General features: G+C 44.7%; 1 protein-coding gene across 3 annotated transcripts in view; it reads right to left on the bottom strand.

Moving 5' to 3' along the window:
• adkb (adenosine kinase b) overlaps positions 1 to 27,963 on the bottom strand; it is a 148,549-nt gene that overhangs the window by 114,607 nt on the left and 5,979 nt on the right. For all 3 annotated transcript variants that reach the window (XM_080834817.1, XM_080834818.1, XM_080834819.1), the window contains one exon: positions 11,161 to 11,239. In XM_080834817.1, the coding sequence (XP_080690943.1) occupies positions 11,161 to 11,239 (79 nt within the window). The remainder of the gene's footprint in view (positions 1 to 11,160; positions 11,240 to 27,963) is intronic.

Raw genomic sequence — 27,963 nt, 5'->3', positions numbered from 1 at the left:
TCTGGTGACATTTTTCGTTCGCAACACTGTTAAAGTTAGAGCATTGCTTGGATGGGCCAAGTAGGCTGCAGCACAGACCTGTAACTCATCTTGATGGCCATAAACGACTCATGTGAGTTGCCACAGAATCTAAAGACAGCAGTTATTAGTTATGGAGCACTTAAAGACGGCCACAGGTGTTTGCAATCCCACATCAGACCCAGGAAACCATTTCATAGACAATGAACTTTACAACATCTTTTGGGCATGTAAGGGCTGATTTGTGACAAACCCTTTAAGCAAGACCTACATGTCTCCTATGGCATGCACTCTGCCCTACATACACACACACACACACACACACACACACACACACACACACACACACACACACACACACACACACACACACACTAGAAGGGTGCAGTTGGGTGCACCAATTTTGGACTCATTCTGTTTTGGAGTGCACGCAGGAAAACGACGGCATAATCGTGCCACACATCTGAGAACAACTCACTCAAACAGAAAATAAAAATGTCTTTGGCGGGCGTAACAGTTAACTTGAGTCAGAACACCATAAAGCCAGTGGGGGAGCTCGGAATAATCGGGGCGATGTTAATGATGCAATTTATATGTGAGGGGGGCCGACGTTTGGCAAGCGCTTTACGTCTGAGTGCTTCGCTCCAACCAGCCAACTCCCCACCAGCTCTCTGACAGAGAGAGAGAGAGAGAGAGAGAGAAAAAGAGAGAGAGAGCGAGACAGACAGACAGACAGACACAGATAGACAGGAGAGCAGAGTGGGTTGGGAAAAAGGGGAAACTACAGCATGAAAAGCTATAGACAGCACGCATATAAGGAAAATTAGTGATGAGGCAAAGCTACGAAAGGTGCAAGATCATGTGTGAGAGTGAGAGAGAGAAGGAAATAGTGGAATCGGTAGAAAGAAAGTGAGCGAGGGATGCATAGGTACATGAGCGAGGGGGAGAGAGAGAGAAAGAGAGAGTGTGAGTGAGTGAGAGAGAGACAGCACGCAAGAGAGGCAGATAAGAGGCATTACTATTAGTGTCTGTCTGTCACCTGTCGAGCGTCACACTGCACCCCCCCTACCTTCACACAGCAGCAGGGCTCAGAAAGCGCATCGCATCAAATTTGCACCCTCCTCTCACCTCCACCTTCCTACACTCACTCAGACAAGCCCCCTCTCCAGAGCCGAGGTGGCAGTGCGGATTAACAGGTGCAAGATGTGGATAACAGAATTTTTTTTTTATAATTAAAATGACTTCAATAATCGACTTATCCAGGGTTCCATGCGAATCTAAGGGGCAAATAATTAACTTGGTGTAAATTATCCAACCTATGGGGCAAACTGAAAAACACACAAAATTAAAGCGAAAAAATGAAGAAAAACATGCTTGTGTAAATTGTAAATAGCAGTGCTGGAGAGCTCTTTAAACTTGTGACCTCTGGAAAGAGGGAAGGGAGGAAGAGGGGAAAAACGAAAAAAACAGAAATAATTACAGACCTTGCGTCTGAGCTCGCCTGCAAAGGTTTGAACCTAAATATTTAAAGCTGTTTTTCTTTGTTGCTATGCAACACTTTCGCCGCAAGAGCAAGGGGGCATGCCGAGAATGCACCAAATAAATACAACTGCCTCTTTTCTTCTGCAGAGAGAGAGAGGGCGAGAAAAAGAGAGAACATTTAAATACCATTTAGACACAAGTGTGACCTAGACATATTACATTAACACAGACATCGTCATTGCAACATTAATTGCGTTAATTGCGGAGTGGTTGACTGTTGGAAATTAATGTTAGTGCAACACTGTGGCCATTTCATAGTCAATACCTGTGGGGCAAATTCACCCAACACCACATTAAAGGAAGAAGGTTTTTTGACAAGACGATGGGCGATTTGTCAAGTTTCAGCTGGCAGTTTCCGCAGCTTGTGCCTCCAGCCACTGCACAGACAGGCAGAGTCCCGAAGCGAAGGGAAAGGATGGGAGAGGGGAGAGATGTCTATTCATGCCGGGGGCCTCGGTGAGGCACGACGCCTCGCCTGACATCACGTCACGTCAGTCCACTGACAGCACGCCGCTGCCGGTTTCGTGCATGACAGTCCATTTCATGCGAGTCTTTTCGGATTTCTTTCACACCACATCACAGACTCCCGGCAACAGCCCATCTCAAGATGTCCCTGTAACTAACCCCCCCCCACACCCCCACACACAAACTCAAACACACTGGAGATCGACACCTTCCATGCCTCCGCTGCCTAATCAAAAAGGATTATAAACAATGACAGGGTTTCACAACACATCCTCTTCCTCTCTTCCTCTCTGCAGCCAAAAGGATCCCTGATCTCACTGGGGACCCACACTTAATTAACACTTGCTGCCCTTTCACTGGTGCCTCCTGATCCTATAGCTCTTAGCCTGTAAAGCGACTGTTAGAGCAAGGTGCTAAGACCCCCAAGGTCATGAGCTCAATACCCAGGAAAACACACACTCTGAGGGAAATGTATCTGTATTCTAAGTCACTTTGGATAAAAGCATCTGCTGAATGGTTAAATGTCTATAAAAGGTAAAATGAATAACCCTCCTCAATGAGTGAGTACCTAACAATGACTCACCTCTTTAGAATGGACATACACTGTGTTTACGTGTTCCAAACGTCCTACTTTTGCTCGGGATCCTGATGATGCGTGTCGCCATGGACACCAGTCAGCGCACAAACACTTCTTATGCCCCTAATTTACTTAACGATAACAGAACGATCCAACATTGAACAAAATTTGTCATCATCCCCCCCTCCGATAGGTTCATGTATTTCCTTTCCATGTTAGACTCGAAATGTTGACATTGCAAGAGACCGAAATGTCCATTCCGAATTACTTTCTCTTTCTATGGCTCCTCACAGCTGGCTTAGCCAAGTGTGGCAATCAAATGGAAAATGAAGTCTGACTGCAACACTAACTTCCTGCCCTACGAGTGACGATTTGACTTGGTAATAAATTGGCTAGCATCTGGGAAAGAAATAATGTGATGGCTCTCTCAACGATCCAATGAGCCATTAGCAAGGTTTAACTAAACACCAGGGAGGACAACATCATAACCAACTCCCCCACAGACACAAAGACATTCTTTATCAACAGGAGAAAACAAAACCTTGATTTCACAATCAGAAAGTTAAACTATAATAAACTCAAAACAAATTAAAAAAAACTTAACTGATGCAATTCATGCAACTAATGCCTCTGATATGATCAGATCCATAGGGTTTCCACAATTCATCCGAAGTTGAAATTTCAATACTTTCACACTTTCATGGATTCTCCAAATTTCCATTAAAACTTTTTTGTATGGTTTGATCTAGTTTTACCCTCTAAAAGTGTGTCTAATCACAATGAGGTCATAAATAATCTCTGGGATGAGGTTCGAAACATTTCACAGAAACTATTAATTGGAAGGCAGTTTGTCCCAGAGCCTGGATGGTGTTTGCTGAATGATGTTTCTTCTTTGAACCTTGGACTGATTCAAAACAGAATACTCTTCTTCTTTACCGCAACAACAAAAAAACAATATTGCAACTGTGGTGAAAGCTAACACAACGGTACAGAGATTTAAGTTTATAAATATGTGTCATTTAGTTTTTTAGAACGCTGAACAGCCAGGGCTTGAAATTCCAGCACAAAAACCATGATGTTATACTCTTGTTCTATACTAACTTACTCAGTATTTTATGCTAACTAACTCACTTTGTATTTTATCCAAATGTACTAAATCATCTAAGTATTCCATACTAAGGTTTTTGAAGTTCTTTGCCAATTTCAACTGTCCAACCAAATCCCAGACTGAAAACGAATACTTTAACATTTCTAACTTTAACTTCTATCATCCTTCCAGGATTTTCATGACCGTAGATCCTCTTGACCCCTCTCGCTTCTCGATATTCAACCACATCCTAACATTACCCCTCATAAATACCTGGAACTGTTTAGACTAGCTGAGGTGAAGGGGGAGGGGGGGGGGGGGGGGGCGGCCATCTCTCCTGACTGGTCTCAGGCTCTGGGGTTTGTCAAGAGCTGGGATGTGGAAGGCAAGGGGAACTGTGGGAACCTGTAGAAGGTGGGGGAAACTGGGTGTGGGTTGGGGGGCGTCCACAGCTGTCTGCAGTCAGCTGGTGCCTATAGCCCCCCGCGCAAATGAGCACATCGCTCGTAAACACCAACGAGGCGCTGCCTTCTGCCGGAGACTGGTGAGAGAAATGCGTCTGCACTCGTGTGAGGGGGGAAAACATTGTCTCCTCCATCTACACCTGTGGCTCCCAGACATTTCTGTCCCTTGAGGGATGGAGATGTGGTGGGAGGAATGGGAGCGAGTTTGTGGGGGGGGGGGGGGGGGTGTTGGGGGGGAAACCGTATACCCCAGACCGTGCCAAAGCCACATTTCAACCCGCACGCACACATAAACACAGACAAAAAAAGGAATGAATGAAAATAAAAATCCAACAACTTTTGATTTGCAATCCCATGAATGGCAATACGTCTAATACTAACCAGCCCCTTGACAACACTGGTCCAGTAACCCAGAATGATAAATAATAAATACGTTCGAGACCGGGAGACAGCGAGACCAGGAGGGCCGTGAGACATCGCAGTTTTGAATGGTTCAGTCAATGTTGGCTTGTTTACCACAGCGGAGCATAACTTATCAGCTGGAGGATCAGAGACACCATAAGCAAAAACAAAGCTGAATGGGGAAACATGAAACTACTGAGACCTCCAGAGTGTGTGTATGTGTGTGCGTGCGTGCGTGCGTGCGTGCGTGCGTGCGTCTTCCAAGCCAATATATTATTTCCACGCTATAATCTCAGACATGCAAGCACGATATTCTGGTTTAATAACCCCCGCCACCCCACATAGCTCCCCACCCCTACACCCCTACACCCCATCCTCCACCTTCAGTGCTCACTGAGCCTCTAAGTGGGAGCAGCCAGTGGAATTGATATTTCATCATTCTGACCCGCTTAAACGTGGAGTCGGGTTCTGAAGGGCGACCTATTTGTTTAGCTGCCCACTGCCATGCCAAACCGTGAGGCAACCGTAAGGGGCTTGGGAGAGGAGAGGGCCCCTGCGGGACTCGCCTGCCAAGCGAGGAAGACATCAAACTCGCTTAAAGGATCCTCGCTAAATCTGATACTGGGGAACCCCCCCCCCTCGCCCTGGCTCAGCACAGTTCATTACAGGCTTTTCTTCCTCCTTGGAGGACATTTCAACAGCACGGCACACATGTGCTTCACATTAGACCCTCAAGACCCATATGTAACGCAGGGCTGCTCAAACTACTTCCCTCACCCACACCCCCCACCCCCCACCATCCCCCCCCCCCCCCCCTCCCAACAACACAGCACATTATGTCTGAAGGAAAACTAGGGGGGAGAGACAAAGACAGACATTGTGGCCATGACAGGGAGGGAAAAAAAGTGAGCGTAGAATGCCTTGACCTCCCCCCTTTTGTAAAACGGCAATTTATTTTTTGGGGAAAGTGTTTCCACACAAGGAAAATACATAGAGCCAGGGACTGACTTCACTGGCAGTTAAATGTGTGTTAATTGTAAAGACATTAAAAAGTATTTTGACATAGTTACACACACTCTCTCACACACACACACACACACACACACACACACACACACACACACACACACACACACACACACAACTACACGAAGATGAGCAGAGCGATTATGCTCAGAAAGTAATTTTCTTCCTTGCAATGGAAACACTACACTGTCAGCTATCAGAGTAGAAATCCCTCCATCAGATTCCCTCTGCTCCGTCCAACGCTGTAGCTATGTTCTCCAGGTAATTGTAAACACAGTTGAACAGGTTTGCAGATCCCTCTGGCCATCTTTCCACCCTACCCCCTCCCCTCTCTCTCTCTCTCTCTCTGTGGCTCCCCAACTTCTTCCTCTTTCCAACTCATCTCTCTGACATTCTTGCCTCCCTCTCCCTCTCCCTCTCCCTCTCTCTCGCTCTCTCTCTCTCGCGCTCTCGCTCTCTCTCTCTCTCGCTCTCACTCCCTCGCTCTCACTCTCTCGCTCTCTTCCACCTCTTTCCAACACCTGTCTTTGATCTCAGAGCCAAGCGTGTTTGCTCTTCTCCTGCCTCGCTCAGAGCAGGTAGGCGGGCAGGTAAAGGTCCATCCAAGAAGCCCCTAGCGGTAAAAAGAGAGAGACCCTGCTGTGTTTGATAAGATGCCCGCTAGCCTTATATAAACACACACACACACACACAGACACACACACACACGTGTAGGAAAAAACAAACAAACAAAAAAAAAAAACTCCCCTCTGCACCAAAGCACACACCTCAGGTTCTCCAGACAAAGTCAAAAGCCTGTGGCGGCTGCTGCTGCTACTGCTGCTACTTTTGGAGTCAACAAAAGACAAGAAACACAGTACCTTGTGTCTGTAGATCTGAGATGGGAGATTATGTCAGCTCAGAGAGACAGAAGCAAGTAAATGTCACGACATGTGAAAGGCAAGCCGTGTGTAGACATGGCTTTGAGAGATAACATGCTTGTAATGTTCACAGACACATAGTTAGCCTGAAGACAATCACAAGGGGATTACGTTCTTTTTAATTTACTTGTATAGCGGTGTAGATGAAGGCCAGATTGACATAAAGAGTGAGTGAGAGTGAATATTTTTAACAGACAGTTAATTAGCTTAATAAGTTAATATAATGTGAGCCCGATTCTTCCACTGTAGTGATCGACTTGAATTAGGGAGTGACCTCTTCAAAGGCATAAACAGGATCCTTTTGGGGGGGGGGGGGGGCTACAGTAGCAGCTAAAGAAGCGAAAGCAGCGCTTCCCATGCAAATCTATTTCATAATTTATTATATAACTGCATCATAAGAGTTATGCACCATTCCATAGAGGCGAGAGACAAATGAATCATCTTTTGCCCAGTGACAAATGATTTATCAACCAATGGCTGGGTGACAAATTGGCGAATGCCAAGTTCAACCTGCCAAAGACAATGATGGTGCACCTCTACACCTGCATCATCGAGTCCATCCTCGCCTCCTCCATCACCATCTGGTACGCTGCTGCTTCTGCCATCTCTACAGGACCTGTTTGCCTCTAGGACCCTGAGGCCGGCTGGTAAGATTGCGGCCGATCCCTCCCACCCAGGTCACAAACTATTCGAGGTCCTCCCCTCCGGCAGGGGGCTGCGGTCCATCAGGACCAAAACCTCACGCCACAAAAGCAGATTCTTCCCGGCTGCAGTTGGCCTTATTAACAAGGCCCGGGATCCCGACCTGACTTGGACTTTTGTCCCGCCCCCACACCCCAAGTCTGAGTTATGTTAACTCACATTTCACTTCTGCACATTGCATATTCACTTTTGCACTCCTGCCCTGTATTTTTTGCATTTTACCTTCCACTTTACCTAAATATTCACTCTTATTTTTTATATATCTGTATCCATACTGTGTTCTATCTGTAGTACTTATCTTATGTGTAGTACTTGGTGTGTTTCTATGTGTAGTACTTACTTATTGTGTCTGTATGTCTTTATGTTTTTATGTTTACTTTATGCACCCATACACCAAAGCAAATTTCAGGTAGGCGTATACCTACTTAACAATAAATATGGGCCTGATTCTGATGCCAATCATATTCATCCATATTCAATCATAATGTTGATAAAACATTTCTCCAGATCAAAGTGTCTTGCAGAGTCCTTGCAGAGTCCGGCTCACTACCATACAGATCCCATCAACAGATAAACTCAAGTTAAAAATGTGCAATATATAATAATACACATCATGACACAATAGCATTCTGCCCCTTAACAAATCAGGAGCTCAGAAACACTGATTTTCCCATATTGCTTGTCGTTTGTTTACTCCAATCAGTCACATGACCATAAAAAGGTAAACTGATCCACAGGCAGAACATCTGAGGACTTAGGGGCTTACACTCCACTTGACTCACAGACCACACCTGTGTGTGTATGTGAGTATGAGTGTTTGTGTGTGTGTGTGTTGGCTCAGAGTTCACCCTCTCTCTCCTCCACCAGCGATGGCACCACTTCCAAGCAGCACCTGCCCACCGCCCTGCCGCATTGGATCTCATTTCTACGGTACTGCCTTTGATGTGTGCACCCCCCACCCCCCACCCCCCACCATCACCATGCCTGTATCTTTACTGAATTCTGACTGATCCAGCCCCCGAAACAAATATACAACCCATTTTGTTTGTTTGTTTTCTTATATTGCATAATTTTCCAGGTGCTACAATGTGATAATGCTGTAGAGAGCGACACGTTATTCAGATATTTTTGTTTTGTGAAGTTCAGATAACATTCAAAAGAGAAGAACGGAACTGTACACACTTGCAACAGAGTTCAACGAGACTGTTACGCACTTTAAGACATAACCACATCTTTCTCTGGGGAAAGGGAGAACCGAGTGTACAGGAACTCCGGGAGACCCAGTCCATGTGTCATTATGGGGTTATGAGGATTCCAACTGTTCTGTTAGGGGGGGGGGGGGCGGACTTGTGAACTCTCAATCTGATTCCACAGATAAGCCGGCCGTTTAACAATCCTGGTGCGTTTTCTTTCCGCCAATACATAAACATAAATGCCTTGTACGTCAGGTAGACATCTTCAAGCCCTCAGGTTCACTAAGCCTGGCACAAAACCAACATTGCCAATTCCAGCCCGCTGTTGTAACCGGCTGTAATGAAGTAAAACTAGCATGAATGTATGCAGAAAAAGTGCTTTTCAGGCTGCGGCTTGACGCCGACAATGTGCAAATAAGGGCTGACATTTGAGAATGACGGAGGAGGCACAGCCATGCTAAATGAAATAAAACTGGCAGTTAATGTGTCAGTGCTCGTCCCACAAGGGGGGCTTTGCAGAGGGAGTTTTATGTAAATGCTTGTGATCTTCATAATTAAAGAGTGTTTGCAGCGAGGTGCATATCACTCTTGTCTCTTTGAAAAGGATGTTTACTGTCTTTCCCCAGCACTGAGACGCTGGCAGCCTCGAGACGTGACTGCCTAAACAGGCACACGCACGCACGCACGCACGCACGCACGCACGCACGCACGCACGCACGCACGCACGCACGCACACACACACACACACACACACACACACACACACACACACACACACACACACACACACACACACACACACACACACACACACACACACACACACACACACACACACACACACACACACACACACACACACACACACACACACAAAACACATAAACAAGCAGCAATGATAAATGTTCTTATAAACACTGCACTGACAAAAAGAAAAATGATGGGCCCAGAAAAAAAAAAGCAATCCTTTTTATTTCATTCATTCGTCTATCTGTGCAAGTGTGTGTGTGTGTGTGTGTATGTATACAGATTTTGTGTGTAAGACTCGCTACCCACGCTCTTATCACCAAAATCAATGTGTCAAAATTTCTCATAATTACAATAGGGGCGTGCAGAGGTTCAGCATTCACGGCTTTATGTTGCCTTTTTTTCAGCAGTGAGGAGAGGGAGATCAGCACTTGTTGACTATAATTTGTTGTGATATGTTTATTGCCTTGACACATAATTCCTCCTAATTGATGTTTGATACGTTGCAGGAAATTAGGCCAACTGTACAACGCTGCAGATATTTGGAGAATTCTCGACCTTGGGTTGTTTTTATGCTCACGGCGGGTTGAGAGTGACTTGAATGCCTCGTGCCTTTTGACACATGCTGGGTAGCATCAGATAGAAACAAATTGAAAGTGTGTTTCTCTGCATCGGTGTGTGTGTGTGTGTGTGTGTGTGTGTGTGGAAGCAATTTGGTGCAACTATTACTAGAATAGGACTAAAAGTGCAGGTATGTGTAGGGATGGGTATCGTTTGGGTTTTTTCCGATACCGGTACATAACCGATACTTTTAAAACGATACCGGTGCCTAAACGGTGCCAGAACCGATACTTTTTTTTTTTTTTTAATTAAAGACATTAGGCTTATTTATTGCCAAGGCAAATAGTTTTCTTTAAATGTAACAATATATTAACTGTTTGAGGTATACTATAAATAAAAATAAATACAAAACACTTGGCTTCAAACCTTTTAACTTCAAACTATGAACAATATATTAACTTATAACAACTGTTTACAGTATACTTAAATAAATATAAATAAATACATAACAAATGTGTGTACAGATCTGTACACACACTTCACACTTCAGTAATACTTTTGCAGAAATATGAGCATGTTTGCCTTCAGAGTAAAACAAATATTAATTAGTTTGCATTTATTTAAACCCACTGGTTTTGTGAATGTGTACTGCCCCTTTAAAAGTTTACACGCAATTTTGTTGTTGCATATGCTGCACGTCGCGTTGTTTGAATCTTTTTGTGCGAAATACAGCCACACTTTTGATCGTTTACCTTTCGACATTTTTTCCGTTATATTGATGGCTAGCTCTGTTTGTGCTTGCTCTGTGCAAGGCTGCCTGCTCTTCGCTGTCAGACTGTTGCAATGTTATTGTAGCGTCCAAGTTAGTGCTCTCTTAAGAACTCACATTGAGAAGGAATATCTTTGGATGAGACGGTAGCTCTCCGTTTAATAAAGCGTTTCCAACTTCTGCTTAGAACAACCACACTTATCTTGAAACCGAAACCACACGCAAGTCAACCCATTACCATGGCAACTCCTCAACACAAATCCCGTTTCCACTAGTCCCATACGGAATGCAGCATGAGCGACACAGGCGAGAGTCTATATTGGGAGATGGAGCAGTTTTATATGTGCCCCACGAAATCTGTTATCAACACAAAAAAGTATACAGATCGTACTCAGAAAGATCTACGCCACTAACGTTACTTCTCGTTAGCTATCGCTAGTTTTGTTAAATTATAAAAATTTTAATAAAAAAAAAAAAAAAAAAAAAAATTATCTGCTCAGGCACCGAAAGGAAGCACCGAAATCTGCGTTGCATTTCGGTCCGGGTAGGTATCGGTTGTATGGAACCGGTGCCGTATTGGTACCGGTTCTCGGTACCCAACCCTAGGTATGTGTGAGCATGTTTATCTGTTACCGTCTCTGTTCATGTGTGTTCTTCAGCATGCTTGACTTGCAGAAGCAAACAAACCTGGGCAATTTTAACGGAATTCTGAGTGGAGCCTCCGGCGTGGTACTCCACTTTGCTCTTCTTGGCGATCTCATCGAACCTGGAGACAAAGAGACAGGATGGCGTGAGAAAGAGAGAGAGCAAGAGAGAGAGAGAGAGAGAGAAAGATCCCCACCACAGTGTTTACAAACACCAAGCTTTGGAATAAACCTTCAAGAGTACCTTAAAAAACTAGCCTACATGGTCAAGGACAGGCTCTACAATCCTTTTGCAGATCATTCGACCCATGTAAACAAACTCACATAATAATAAGCATTCCCTCTTCAAAACATGACTTTTTTTCTTCTTTTTTTCCTAAAATGTATGTTGCACTACTTCACCTTTAGTTTCTGTGACTGTAAGGATGTTCTATCCGTCCAATATTGATGGAAGCTGGTTTTAAAACATTGTACATTCTGCTATTGCCATCAACACCTTCTGTTTATCCTAAGCAGGAGGGGAACTATTAGGGCACCTGCAGATCATCAAGAGCCACAATGGCGGTGGGGGAGTGGAGGTGGGAAGAATCTAGGGCTGTAAACGCACGGCACGAGAAAATGACTTTTACGGGATCATTAGGAAAACTGCTGAAGTCAAGCGGCGTTTCGGCGCACGGACAGGATGATTGTTGTTTTTTTGCGTTTCGCGTTTATGGGACGAGTCGTAAATGAAGTCATACGAACACCCAAGGCCGCGGGATGACCTCAACATGGTGGAGTGTTTGCTGAAGTTTGTGTGTATATCTACTCCTTTTATTTCTCTTCAAAGACACGACTAGGGGCTGATCTCAAAGAGCATTTGAGGATTCAGAGCGGTGGGTGTAGAACAAGAGTTGCTTTGAGCAACAAAACAAATAAAAAATACCCAGACACCATTTGATGGATTCAAGTGGAACACCTGTACATTTGATAACCCTAGAATGATGCAGCATCAAACCCAGACTGATTTCACCCGGACACCCAAACAGCTCATGAGAAGGTTAAACTTGGGAGTTTAGTTCCTCATTGCTGTTCACTGCGTGTTGGCACATTTTGTATGGGGTAATCAAATGGGACTAGAGGGAAGAAAGGGGGGTGGAGGAGGTGATTGGAGATCGCGCTGAACACCGTAACAATGAAGCTAATATGGCATGCCAGTTCATCACTCTAATTGATGCTTATAAACTGGGCCTGCATTGCCTTTGCTGCAGATTTCAAACAGCAAGTGAATGGGGGGACAATTACTCACCACTGCAATCAATTCTAGTCAAAGACTTATACAAACATTGGCCTCCAGTTTCTATGGAAATTGTTACGACGGTTATCATTCAGACCTACAGCTCTTTCTGGGGGGGGGGATTGCCCTGAATAATATGCTTTCCAGTCGTGAGTCATGGTTAAAAGCTCGGATTTCAATTGACCCATTTATGAAACCCTTTCCCCTCCCTGATCATCCCATGAGAAGCCCCACCACACTCCAGACATGGGGCTTATAAAATGGTGGGTAAGCAGCAAAAATATAAACTGACACCACTGAAACTTCGTGGGGAGAGAACAGTGTGCTGGTAAAAAATGTGCTCGCATCATGTTCTATTTGCAGCGGCCTGGCTAACGCTATTATGCGAGTGCCTAATTTGAGAGAAAAAGAGGGAGAACAACACAAAAAAAAATAACTGGTAATAATAAAAAAAAAAGAAGAAAAAAATAAATCAAGGATCTGGACTTTGAAATCCTCAACCACAAACGATACGAGGGAAAAAAAAAAGTTACATGTGAGTTTGATAAAAGCCAAACGGACATTTTGACACATGTGTTTGTAGTTCAGATTCAGATTCAGATTCAGATTCAGAAAACTTTATTAATCCCATCAGTGGGCAATTAAGTTTGCAGTCCCAGTCTCCATCAATCAACAATAAATAGTAAGCTTATAAATAAATATGCATATGCATCAACACACACATACAGTTAACACACACATACAGTCAAACACCCTGTCCTGTCAGTGATGAACAGCGCTCAGTAAATCAAATTGTCAGTAGTGTACTCTATCCCTACAACCTTGTTTAATAATCTAATGGTTGTAGGGATGAAAGATCCAGAATACCTTTTTGTTTTTGCCCTGACAGAATAGTAACGCCTCCCAGAGGGCATTAATGCAAATTCACCACCTAACACATGATCAGGCTGACGGATGATACTTTTAGCCTTTTGGACTGCCTGTTTGTTAAACAGAGCACTCAGACTAGTTAGCTGTGTTCCAATAATCTTTGATGAAATTCTAACAATGCTACTGAGACTGTTCTTGTCTTTGACTGATAGGCTATTGAACCAACATAAAAAAGAGAAAGTTAACAGACTCTCAATAAAAGACTGATAAAAGTTACGTAGAATAGTTTTAGAGACACTGAAGGAGTTTAGCTTCCTCAGCAGATGAATTCTCTGTTGTCCCTTTTTGACAATTGTCTCAGTGTTAGTATGAAATTTGAGCTCACTGTCAAATATTGTACCTAAGTACTTGTAAGAATCAACGATTTCCACATCCCCCTCATGTATGGCACTTGCTATTGGTTCTGCCTTAGCCCTCCTAAAATCAATTATGAGCTCTTTTGTTTTGGCTACAGAGAGAGTAGTTAGCCTTATTCAAGTAAGATGAGGGGAGAAGAACCTCTGGCTACTTAAATGTTTTTAAACTTAAACCATCAGCTATCCCTCAGTGAGTGCATCGGCAAAGTGGTTCCATTTTTCTATTTCAATCTGCCTGAAATGGATTTCAAAACACTTTCATTTCTGTGAGTCAACACGTCTTGAGAACTGGTTGAAATACAACAGCTGTTTTTAATGAATCCAATATCTTCGTATTCTCCACATTTATGTCGAGTGCAAGATGCAATTTGCAAAAACACAAATTAATCCAAACCTCAAAAGGAACCCACCTCATAAAGATTCAAAACAGCCTTTATTTCCCCCTCAGTTTCCTCTTATTATTGTTCAATAACAAAATTACCTAATAAATACATTTGTTAACGTAGACAATAAAATGTCTGATAAGCCTACTTAACCTTACATTCCCACGTGTGAAAAGTCACTGCTAAAACTTTAGGGTATCAAATTTGACATGCCAGTCCACTGCAGAGCAAGAGATGGATCAACTATAACTTGCACCCATAACTTCACATGGAGGTTCCCTAATTATGCATTAAACTGTAGGCCTAGTGCTAAGTATGTCTGCTTCTTGAATACTGATAATCCAGCGCTGGAAAGTGTTAGTGCATCGCTTTCCCCGCTTGCCCTCGACACGGCCCTGCTACTCAATGTTCTCAGGCAGGTTTTCCAGGCCCTTATCTCCCCCATTTAAGTAGCCAGTTTGGGCTTAGCAGAGGATTAACACACAATAGGCACAGTAAATGAGCCAGTGAACAAGCAACTCTAGCTTCGTCCCCAGCCTACAGAAGAGACTCCAGCACAAGGGGTGGGGGGGGTGGGGGGGTGGTGGAGGCGAGAGGTCTTCTCCCACGTGGATCACTCTCTCCTGGGAAGTCCATGTGAGAGGGGTCCTGGAGGAGGTGTGAAAACAGGGGGAAAGGTGTTTCACGACACTCCAATAATGGAAAAATCAGTCCACTCAACTGGATGTGTCCAATGAGGACGAAGCCGCGCTTCGGCTCTTCGGACAAAACTTTAAGGGTCAAGTATGTGATAGTAATAACGACAAGCTTTTGTCTTAGCTGTCAATTTCCTCATCCTCAGTGTTATTTGAGAAGCTCTTAGCTCAGCGTCGTCTCCCTATGTGGTGTACTGTGATGCTGCTGGCCAATAACGATATCAACAGCAAGCCAGATGCAAGAGGTTTAAATTTATGGACTAAAGCAGACTTTTAGGGAATAGCCCGACTCCCTTTCCATCTTTCTCTCTCTCTCTCATTCTCACACACACACACACAAAGTGAGCACTTAGCCCCTAAAGCTACATGTCCCGTCATGTCCTCTGTCTGGAGGTCTAACGGGGGCAATGCGTTCCTTCTCCACCAGACTGTCAGACTTTTCCATGCGAGTGGAAAATATGCTGGCCAGAGAAAAAAAGAAGACCGTGTGCTAGACACCTGTTGGGCTGCAGTCAGAAAGCAAGAATTCCAACACTGCGGGTGTTTATATCGCAAAGGCAGCCAAGGGACTCCAGGAACCCTTTCAAAAACAGACACACTGCTCCTGCTGATCCATCCACGCCACCCCCCCACCCCCCTGCCCCTCCCAGCCCCCTTTTTTCCTCCCCTCCCAGCACCTCCACCCCCCTCCAGCACCACCACCCCTTCTTTCCTAGAAGAGATATTTGCTCCACCTTAAAGGGGGCCCGCCTCGGTGACGCCGCTCAAATCCCCTCCAGCTGCCTCCACACCAACACCCTATCGCCCCCCTTCCCCCCCGGGGGCTCTCAAAGAACAGCATCACGTGACCATACCCAACACTTGTTTAACCCAATGTAGCAGGACTGCTCGCCAGTTAGGTAGTGTAGCTAACAGCGCCGCAGACACAGCAATTGTACTTAGTATAGGTATTATAAATAAGAATTAGAAAGACAGAGAGAGAGAGATGATATATATATATACAACCGCAGAAAAAAATAAGAGACCACTTCAAAATTATCAGTTTCTCTGGTTTTACTATTTATTGGTATGTGTTAAAGTAAAATGTACATTTTTGTTTTATTCTATAACCTACTGGCAACATTCCAACCAAATTTCAAATAAAAATATTGTCATTTAGATCATTTATTTGCAGAAAAATGACAATTTGTCAAAATAGCAAAAAAGATGCAGTGTCTTCAGATCTCGAATAATGCAAAGAAAACAAGCTCATATTCATTTTTAAACTACACAATACTAATGCTTTAACTTAGGAAGAGTTCAGAAATCAATATTTGGTGGAATAACCTTGATTTAAAATCACAACTTTCATGTGTCTTGGCATGCTCTCCACCAGTCTTTCACATTGCCGTTGGGTGACTTTATGCAACTCCTGGCGCAAGAATTCAAGCAGCTCGGCTTCTTTTCATGGCTTGTGACCATCCATCTTCCTCTTGATCACATTTCAGAGTTTTTTTTATGGGATTCAGGTCTCGAAATTGGGCTGGCCATGACAGGGTCCTGATCTGGTGATACTCCATCCACACCTTTACTGGCCTGGCTGTGTGGCATGGAGCATTGCCCTGCTGGAAAAAACACTTCTCAGAGTTGGGGAACATTGTCAGAGCAAAAGGAAGCAAGTTTTTCTTCCGGGACAACGTTGTACTTTGCCTGGCTGAGGTTTGTAAAAGACTATAAGGATTGAACCAAAGCCGACTGGAGGGTCTCCTAGTTCGTCTTCTCTGATGAGTCCAATTTCACAGTAGGTGCAAGACTCTGTGGCTTGTTGGCCTCTCCAGGTCTCCGTCTAACCATCAGACGACCATGTGTTGGGCAAAGCTGAAAATTGGACTCAGAGAAGATGAACTTAGAAGATGACCTCCAGTCTGCTTTGGTTCAATCCTTATGGTCTTTTACAAACCTCAGCCAGGCAAAGTCACACAGCCAGGCCAGTAAAGGTGTGGATGGAGTATCACCAGATCAGGACCCTGTCATGACCAGCCCAATTTCGAGAAATTTGGTAGGAATGTTGCCAGTAGGTTATAGAATAAAACTAAAATGTACATTTTACTTTAACACATACCAATAAATAGTAAAACCAGAGAAACTGATAATTTTGAAGTGGTCTCTTAATTTTTTCCGCGGCTGTATAATTTGTTTATGTGTGTGTATGTGTATGTATGTGCTGTATGTCGTTGTTTGTCGGGTGAATGTATGTATGTATGTGTATGTGTGTGTGTGTGTGTGTGTAAAACCTATTATTCTACTAAATAAAATATGTAGAAATAAAACTTCAGATATAGTCACAATTTAAATGTTGAATGTGCATTGTATACTGCCACTAAGAGGAGAAGTCTCTACTCATTGAGGGGAGGGAATCTTATATCTTGTCACTGTGGTGGGCAAGAATGACTTCCTTATTACAGCAGAGCTGAAGGAGCCTCCAATTGAAAACACTCTGCTGTCTGACCAGTAGGTTGGGCAGGGGATGTGAAGTGTCATTCATCATGTTGAGCAGTTTGTGTAACATCACTTCTCTCAACAACCAACTCTCAGGGCTCCAGATCAGTCCCTAGCAAAGCCAGCCTTCATTATCAGCTTGTTCAGTGTCGCTGGCTCTGATGCTGCTGCCCCAACAAATGCAAAGAAATCGCCTTGAAACAATAGACCGGTAGAAAATATACAACATCTTGTAGCACACATTAAAGCAAACTAAGCCTCGTCAAGATGTAGAGTCTACCAAGTCCCTTCTGGTCGACAGCCTCTGTGTTACGTTCCCAGTCCAGTCTGTCGCCAAGGTGAACACCCAGGTATCTGTAGCCCTCCACCACCTCCACCTCTTCTCCCAGGATGGAAATGATGACATGAAAGCGGGACAGGGTGGACAACGTGTTTACTAAAGGGAGAAAAAGTGGAGTGGTAAGGAGGGTCGTGAGTTATGTCAGGGATTTGAAAACTGCTCCTCAACCACGCCTGTTCGAAGCAAAGATGACAGGCTGTGGGAATGAGCATCTCCGACAATCAGGGCCTCACTGCTTCACTTGAGTAACTAAGAACACGTAAATGAAGTGCAAGCTTTGTCCAGAATCCCAGTCACACATAAGGTCACTTGTAAAGCCTAGCCATTTACCAAAATCTACAGTAGTGCACTCATGAGAACTCCGTCGCAGGGGCCTCTCGGCCTGGCATGGAGATCACGTGGGCCTGCACACTAAGAGAAATCCCCCACAGAGGGCTGAAGCAATTCCTGCTCAGTCAATCCTACCTTCCCTCCTTTGATGTTGATCGCCCTCAGCCTGACTCTCACTAAGCTCTCCACGAGGCCCTCGGAATGCAAGCGAGACCCCATACTGATCAATGCCCTTGATTGGACAGGCGTCCTCCAACTGCCGTTCTGGGTTTAGGAGTGTTGTGTATCGGATCCGACCACCGGGGGTCTCATTGCTAATGATCAATGTGTGCCCCACACACACACACACACACACACACACACACACACACACACACACACACACACACACACACACACACACAGTCGGCCAACTCAATCGCATCTCCCTGCTCAGTCCTATTTAACTACCTAACTTCCATAAGCTGCTTACCAATCACACAGCACAGGGCAGAGATTACTGATCAAGCAGCCATCTCAGAAGCAGAAACAGAGGTCAAGTTCTGTGTGTGGGGGCGGGGGGTGTTGCAGTCAGGCACCTAGCTTAGTAACCATTATCGTTTCCAAAGAATGGACACATAACTGCTTGTGACCAGTCACACAAATTTAGCTCACATGACTCATGATTGTGTGGTTGCCACACACCACCTGTGGCCCTTGTGAATGAAATTAAGCTAAATGACTCCAAATCCCATCATAACTTGCAGCCAATCCTGGGAGGAAGTATTCACTACAACCCGTGTACACTTCAGATGTAGATACATACACATTATCAGGCTCATATCTTGTAGAGGAAGTGTTTTAAAGTCTTCACAAAAGCACGCATCTGCAAGATTGACTAGTGTCCCTATACTAAACCTTTGTTTATATCAACAGTATGGAGGAGTTGAAGGTGGATCCTTGAACAACAGCCTCCATGGATCACATTGGAAAAAAGACAGATTTGTAAATGAAACAGAGTTTGCTGTAGAAGTGTAGCAATGTGCTCGTTTTTTTTGTGAATTCTCTTTTTTTTTCCTCTTTCTCTCCCTCCTCAATTAAATTGTTTGTCAAAGTCTTCACAAAGGGTCGTGCAGCTTGTCTGGCTAAAATCAATACCTCGTCACTTCGCAGTGAAAACTTGCCGCGGTGGACGACAGGCCCATTAATTATACGAGCCTCTCCGCGCTCTTCACCAAGCCTCTCAAGGTGGAATCTTATCTTTTCTTATTTCAGATCAATAATTATCTCTTGGTGTTTCGTTTCTTCCACTACCTTCTTCTTTTGGAGGTCTTCCTGAAGAAGTAGATGACTTTACCCATCAGAGAACCACTTCTTCAAAAAATGGAAAAATGGATGACTCTCCCCTCCACCCCCCCTCCTTTTTTTCAGAAGCGATGCCACAGAGGACTCTTCTACCCTGCTACTGACTCACACAGTTGAAAAGCCTTCAGAAGACGGCAACAGTTGAAAGAGGAAGCTGGCAACGCACATTGACGGGTGGTGGCACCAACAGCGGCTCCATCTACGGTGTTATCATGGTGACAGTGCCCTGAAAAGACTCCCACTGCTGTGATGAAAGAAGGAATGACCCAACCTTCATATGGATCTGTCCTCCTATTCATACACAAATATCCTCACAATTATGCGCAGTCTGCATTGCCAGACAGGCAGGTGGATGAAACATTAAGACACAACAGGGGAGGACACGAAGGAGAAAAAAAAGCTGTAGGGGAGAAGAGAGAGAGAGAAAAATGCAGATAGAGAATAAGAGAAAAACCTCCTTGCTGTGATGAAGAAAGAGGAAGGGAGAGAGAGAGAGAGAAAGAGACAAAGAGAGAGGAGAAAAGGGACAGACACAGAAAATGAGAGTAAAGAAACTTCCTTGCTGTTCTTGATAGAGAAAGGGAGGGAGGCAAAGAGAGAGAGAGAGAGAGAGAGAGAGAAAAAAAGAGGGTGACTGGAAAAGAGAGAGAGAAAGAAAGAACGAAAGAAAGAGAGAGCGAGAGAGGGAGAAGCGTAAAGCTTTGTGTGTGAATAATTCAACTCCCCGCTGTGGATACCATATGGCCCGGTGTGAACTTTAAAACACATAGGGAGGGTGAGCCTCTCACAAGACAGCACGGATCCGCCGTGCATATGCTTAAACGTCGCTCAGGGGGTCCTCAACCACCTCCTGTCACAAGCTTGAGTGCTGCAAAAAACACACACACACACACACGCACACATGCAAACACAAACACATGCAAGTGCACACATAATGACTGATGTGAAACACATACAAACACACACAGGTTTGAATGTCATGCAAGAGTGATGTAACCCCCCCCCCCACACACACACACATACACAAATTCATGCACCCATGCAAGCAGACCCCCACAAACACACACACACACACACACACACTCACACACATACACACGCAAACAAGCTTGCATGTCATGCATTTACAGCAACCGCTATCTGAAAAGAAAACACCTCTCGCGCTCAGGGTAAACACTAGCCAGCACGGACGGTTTTAAGTAGCATAGCACCACAAAGTTGTTTGATTTTTCCACCAACGTGCCAAAAGACATCAGCTTGCTCGGAGCAGAGGGTAGTATTAAATTAGCCTTGGCTGAAAGATGGAGTCGCCAAGGTTAAATTTCAGGGGGATTAGAAAAATAATATTATAAAAATAACAAAATAGGGAGGTGGAGAAGTGTCTGTGTGTATGTGTGGGGGGGATCAGTAGAGTTCAATGCCACTCTGCTAGACTCTGGTTTGTTTCTGGCGCCACCTGGTGGTGGGGAGAAGGGGACAGGATCTCAATGAGAGAGAGGTCTGGATCAGCTCCACACAGATTGCATCAGCCCCCGGTGTCTCTGCGTCTGTCTCAGTCTCTCTCTATCCTTCACTCCATCACTAGCTCTCTTTTTCTCGCTCTGTCGCCGTCCATCTTGCTCTCGTTTTTTTTGCCTCCCACTACTACACCCTCCACCTACCCCACCCCAACCACTCTGCTTTTTTCCCCGATGTCCCACTCTCCCTTTCCATCCCCCCACTCCCCAGAATCACCACACCCAGCATCCCTGACAGCCAACACGTTCCGCTCCCCCAAAAAGCCGCAGAGTGACAATATTTATTGCGGTCCTGACGGCTGGAGGCGGCCGTAAAACATCCCGGTTGACGTGTAGACGCTGCGTGGCTAAAGGGGGAAAACAGGCGCGCCGGCGACTGCATAAACAAATCTACACATGATTTCCTCCAACCACTAAATGACATATTTACAGCACCCACCCACCCTCATATAAAAAAAATTCAGGACTATTTTTACATAGAAGACCCCCTTTCTCGACAATAATTTGCATAAGCCGAAATATCCTCTTTCTCCTCTCCCTCTCTGAGTAGGTAGAGGAAGTATCCAGGCCTGAGCTATAGCCCACATTACCAGGCGTTCAGCTGGAATGAATGGTTTTTTGAGGCTTTGCCTGCCTCACTTGCCTGAGAGAGAGAGAGAGAGAGAGAGAGACGGGAAGCCTGTTTTAATGAGGTCATCAAAATTACAGCTCGGCTTCCAGACGGAGGACCACTGAGAGGACGGCAGTGAGAGTCCAGGACAAAGCAGATCAATAGATCCAGACAGTGAGGAGTGGAGACGGTTTATTCTAAAATGGGAGGGGGGGGGGAGAGAGATTTCACTTTACTGCTCCATTTAACTGACTTGGAAAGGCAGTGCACAGGCTTGGGATCAGGTCAAGCCTACAGCGTATTTGAAAAGCATACAATTGAGAGCTGGGCCTGAATCAGAGGATGATATAACAGGTTGACATCACCACACGACCCCACCCCACCACACCACACACCACAGCCTCTATCTCTTTGGCTAGGTCTCTCATGTCTCCTCTGCTGAAAAGAGGTCAATGGAATGACCATAGAGAAGGCAGCCTTGGGATGAACTTTGACCTCGAGTGGCAGGGGAAGCTGGTGATATTGACCTGATCCGACTGGGGAAGGAGGAAGAGAGAACTCAAGAGCTTGAGAGAATGACATGAGCGAGAGAGAGAGGCGGTTAGGGTGAATGGCAAGCATGAGTAAATCCAATGTGACTACAGCACAGAGGATATAAATTACAACATGCGATACACATTCTTGCCAACCGACATACAGATTTTTCAAACATGAAAGCACATTGACATGCTGCACTGGGACATGCCTGCTACACCCACATAGAAAACACGAATAAAAGGAAGTACACATGCTCATTCACACACACACACACACACACACACGCACAAAACACATGATTGAAAAACACAGACTTCATACCCACTCTCCTTCACTTCTGAAAACAATCAGTGCCACCTGGGAATTTTTTGGCCAAAACCAAGTCACTTCTCATATTTTGCAAAAAAGAGAATGGAGGGAGTGGGTAGGGAGGGTGGAGATGGAAATTATAGGAGTCAGGAGTGTTTACAGAGCCTGGAGTATCACACATACATACACACACACACAAACAGCGCCGCAAGCAGCAGACTGTGTAGTGCTTCTCGTCGTCAGAGAAGCCTTTGTTGTTTTCCCTCACAGCAAGCTCACCAGGCTCTCCACATAACAGCAGGGGTTTCTCTCTTTCTCTATATACACACACACACACACACACACACACACACACACACACACACACACACAAACACACACTCATGCATTCACACACATTCATATGCACACACAGGCTCATACACACATAGATTCATGTATCTCTATTGATTCCACCTCCTGTTGTGATGTGTAAAACATCCATGCATTTGAGTGTTTGACTCTACCTGTGTGTGTGTGTGTGTGTGTGTGTGTGTGTGTTGATGTTTGGGGGCATGGAAAGAGTGCGTTATGTGATGTGCATTTTTCAGACTCTGATTCCTCTCTCCTACCAGTCACTTCTCCATTTGGCGCTCCTCTGTTCGAAATGCTAATGGGTCTATGGAAACAGAGGCAGGGTAAATTATTCATATGGTAGCAGGTCATGCAGCGTAATGGGGGGGGAATTATGCTTGTGTGTGTGGTGGTGGGGGGGGGGGAGGATTGTTTCTCTGGAGAGCCTGTCCTCCACATTAGCCAAAAAAATGAGCTAAATGCAGAGGCAGAGAGAGCGAGAGAGAGCTATACTGCACTAGCGGGGGTCAGCTCAAGGCCTGGCAAACTGTAAAAAAAAATCCAGACACACACAGCAAGCTGCCAGGGAGAGGTGTTTAAGACCAACGTGTGCACGGTGAGACACAGTGTGTTCCTCACACACAATACCTCTCTTTCTCTCTCGCTCACACATATTAAAGAGCAAATCCCTACAGCCTGTACTGTTATGCAACACAGGTCAGCATGGAATATGTCTCCTCTGTGTGTAATGAGCACAGAGCTCAGCACAATACCCACTGTTCTGCAGCAGGCAGATCTTCCTTGTGGGTTTATGGCAGGAAATGCGACCTGACAGGTTATGCAACACTCCAGCTGCACGTTCCATCTGACTCTGCGCATGCATCAGACCAGAGGAGGACGATCAAATGGTGGAGTCCGAGTGGGATACAGCCTCGCCTTCCATCACAGGTTATCCTACGGGAAGGAGGGGAAAGAGAGGGTGCTGCTCCGTGAAGCTCTGCTGCCACCTGCAGAGTGAAAGCGATCCGAGGTGACCAGGAGGCCGCAGTTTGTGACAAACACCAGAGGGTGGCACTGTTGCTCACTTTTCAACCTGGCCCCAACAGAAACTAATAGATATTGGGTTTCCACTTTAACAGACAAGGCAACTTACACGTCTTAATATTGGCTTGATTCAATATTCTACAACTGAACTGGGTTCTCTGTTATGGTTGGCTCAACCAGTCCGAAAGACAAAGGCCCATGGGTTTAGCTGTGTGGGCAGACCAAAGTTGTCTAACAATGTGTCCTTTAAGTCTTCTTGTATCAACACTGAATGAGATCCAAAAGTGTATAATTTCTTCATTCTCCTCCTGAAAGGTGATACAAGCTCCAAATAGCACATGTATATCTGGATTCAAGTCCTTGGATTTGTTGAAAGCAAGTTTCACTGCAGTCACACCCTCAGAACACAGTGAAACCCTGAGTCACTATGACAACATCCGCTGAACCTGTGGTTAGCGTTAGCTTCCCTTGCCCCTTCTGCTCAGCTGGGTGAGGGCACTCGCAGGCTATTTGGGTCACTAGAGGAACTCAACACTGCACATGAAGCCTGCTTGATATCACCTCAAATACACACAAAACCTGAACACAGCCAGGGAACATGGTCATGGGGGGAAACAATACCCACTCATTCACACTACACCCGCTTACTCCACATATTGGCAAAAAGAAACAAACTTAAAGGAAAAATATTTTACTTTTTTTTTAAGGATAAGCATTGGAAATGTCTTAGGCAGCAATATAGGGAAATGAATCATCCTACAACATATCATCCCCCCCCCCACAGCGTTCCCCAGTGTTCCCCAGAGCTGAAATGAAATGATGCACTACCCAAGCAGAGTGTGTGTATGCGTGTTTGTGTGTGTGTGTATGCTTGATTTGTATATGTGTGTGTGTGTGTGTATGTGTGTGTATGTGTTTATGTATAGAGCTTAACAGGTCACTGGAAGTCATAATGACTGAGCCTGTGCCAGCGCTGTGAAGAGGAGGAGTCCGGGCCCGTGTCGCTTACAGCTCGCTGTACAACGGGATTAGTGTGTTCAACCAGGGGATAATTGAATTCTGGCCCACAGACCTCCTGACTCAAGTGTTCGAGAGTGATATTCACGCTTTTGAACAAGTCGTGGAGGGAGGGAAGGAAGGAAAGAGAGAAGGAGGGGGGGGGGGGGGGCAGAAGTGGTGTGTGTGCGACTCGTTTATCAGACTAGCACTTGCAAATAGGGTTTGTGAGAAAATGAAATAACCACAGTCACGCTGAAGTTGTACGTCGGTAGTAATTGAAGTGGCCTTTTCTCACATGCTGTGAAAAACAGCATTAGCCTGAGATGACCTTAAGCATGCACTAGACTAGACTTGCTTTTAGGAGTCAGTTTTAAGAGTCCACTCCACTGATGAAATATGTATAAAGATCAAGATGTCTGTTTTTAGGTAGTAAACACATGCCTACTTTTAACTGGGTACTCAGTCTTTCCTCCTGCACAACCCACACTAATCCTCATAGGCTCCTTGTATTTTTATACGATTTGAATAGTCTCTTCTGTAATTTTCTTATATTTTATGAGATTTCATGATCTTTTTTAACCATAAATGCTGTGTGTGTTGCTCATAGCAACAAAGAATAGGCTGGTTTATCACACATTTTATTCTGTTCAATAAAATGTATTTAATGTTATTTCCATATACACTTTAGATCAATTATAGTAACGCGACCTATTATCCCGCGGGCCACCAAAAAATCCGCTTAACACATATGTTTTTATCAATATAAATACGGTTTAATGAGTCAACCTTACATATTTCAGAAGTGACAGGTGTGTAGACAATGCACGAAGTCTTGTTTGACTCTCAGCAGGAACATTTCTGACCGTATTTTCCAATTTGTTTTGTACAGTCGCGAAATGGCAACAAAGTTGGCGACGACCTATTATCCCGCATTGATTTAAAATGCCGTTGGAAATAAAGCTCAACAAGAAAAAGAATTTACACCGAACGTCGCGAAATCATAATTCTACTATTTGTATCAGGCTGGTTTGTACACGCAGTATTACAACACTTTCTTATACACTTCAATACGCTGTATATGTGCCATTTTTGCTACAAAGCTAATTTAAATACCCTTTTTGGGCAGGGACTTAAGTTTTCCGAAATCCGCGATGCTGGATGACACAAAAATCAATATTAAGTAACGTGTAACAGCGCTTGCGGGATAATAGGTCGTGCGGGATAATAGGTCGGGCTACGATATATCTCTTAAATATGTGAGACAAGACAACAGTTAGTTACAAAGGGGCGACTGATAACCACATTTTTACTCACGGTTTGCCCCAGTTTCCTACTGGCATCATTTCACTAAGACCTTTTTTCACAGATTTGACAAAAAACCTACTTCTTTTTCCCATAGGGATTTCTTCTTTGGTACCAGGAAGTGTTAAAATGCTACTAATTCTGGTCAACTTGCATACTCCATACTCTCACCTCTCTTCATTTGTTTCATCTCGAAATTCTGAAACCCAACTAGAGATAAATATTTTCCAATCATAAAGTTAAGAAAAAAATTGGTTTCAACTTCAATTCATAATGTAATAATGAACAAGCTGGTCATTTATAGCATGAACAGACATGCTTAACTGGGTCAGAACATTTCATCGTGGAATTCTATTGACTGTTACAATGCAATTGTTCCACATGACTGACAACTCAGAATATAATTAGTTGCCAATGAATCACACAACAAAGAATTATGTGTCAGGCCTTGATTATGCTCGCTTGCGAATGCGCACAGTAGTTCTTCTTGTTATACAAGTCCTCTTTGAGTCCACAGTTGCGCAGTTAATGCCTTTTTAGTGTAACAAAACCTGGGAGTGTACATGGATGTCTGCACAGAGCCAAGTGCACACCCTCTGATGATGACATTTAAGTCAAGTCACTTGGACCCTAGCGGACCCTCGCGTACTCACGGATGTGGAAAGTACAACATTGGCATTAGTCAGCGTGTGTATGTGAAAGTGAAAGTCCTCTCTATGGCAGACACACACTGAAATCCACCTCTGCATTTAACCCATCCAGTGAAGTGACACACACACAGTGAAGTGATGTTTCACACTAACCCGGAGCAGTGGGCTGCCATTGGCGGCGCCCGGGGAGCAGTGATCGGTTTTAGGTGCCTTGCTCAAGGGCACCTCAGCCGTGGATGTGGGCATGGGAGAGCAGTGCTCTACCACTTCCTCCGCCCACATTTTTCCTACTGGTCGGGGATCGAACCAGCCACCCTCCGGTTACCAACCCGAAACCCTAACCAGTAGGCCACGGCTGCCCCATGTATGTATGTGTGTGTACATGTATATGTAAAGTTATTGTGTGTATAAACACACACACACACAATCACAGAGAGAAGCAGTGGGAATTAGGCACCAAAGCTTAATGTTAATCCTATCTCTTTACTGCTGTGGGACACACACACACACACAGTCTGTGCAAGGACAGATAACAGTGGTGCTTTGTCTTCTGCTCTTCAGTGCTTGGAGGACCACAGTGCTGATTGTGCAGTTTTGGGGGTGTACTGCCACCTCTGGGTCCCTATGCAACAATGCCCACTCCTGGATTTCAGAAACCCCAGTAAAACACATACACAAATACAGCATTAAAACACTCCCTCGCCTCTACTTTTCTTTCCTCTTTTGGTCTTTCCACTTGAACAGAACATCAGGCCTACACCCGCCTAGCCTGCAATCAGATAGCCTACTTCCTTCCAAAGAAACCTTAATCACCACACTAATGACCGGTGTGGCCAGTGGAATAACTGCCCAGTGTCTAGCTCCAGGAGCGCAGGTCTGATTAGCCAAACCAAGTGCAATAAAACACGTCCACAACAAAATGATCCTCAGGCCCAGGGCAACTCTGCAGGAGGCTCCACAACTCCTCACCTCCGCACCTCCTGGTCTCTTTTAGTGCTGATTCATCCCCTTTTATTACAAACAGAGCGAAATGCTTCACCCTGGCAACAATGTTTATACAGGGCGATGTTGAATATACTCACAGATTAGACAGAGTACATCAAGACACTGTTACTGCAAATGGTGAAAGGAGTACAAGGCTGTTTCTGAAGGAGTTTTACTGAATAAAGAACTCCCTTTACAATAGTGAGGAGTGAATGCACTTCACCATTCCCATATAAAGTTCAGCTAAAGCTCAAAGAATCAAGCCTATTTAGCAGGATAACACCATGAGCTTTGAAAACATCAGAAATTCCTTTTGTATGAATCATTGGCATTGACAATACAAGAAAACAAAAAGAGGCCATAAATTGAAGAACAAATCAGCCTGACATTGTCTTCCCCCGTTGAAAGTCTTTATACCACATAACAGTG

Source organism: Sprattus sprattus (genome assembly GCF_963457725.1).
Source record: "Sprattus sprattus genome assembly, chromosome: 3".
Classification (NCBI taxonomy): domain Eukaryota; kingdom Metazoa; phylum Chordata; class Actinopteri; order Clupeiformes; family Clupeidae; genus Sprattus; species Sprattus sprattus.
This window is presented reverse-complemented; position numbering and strand designations above follow the sequence as displayed.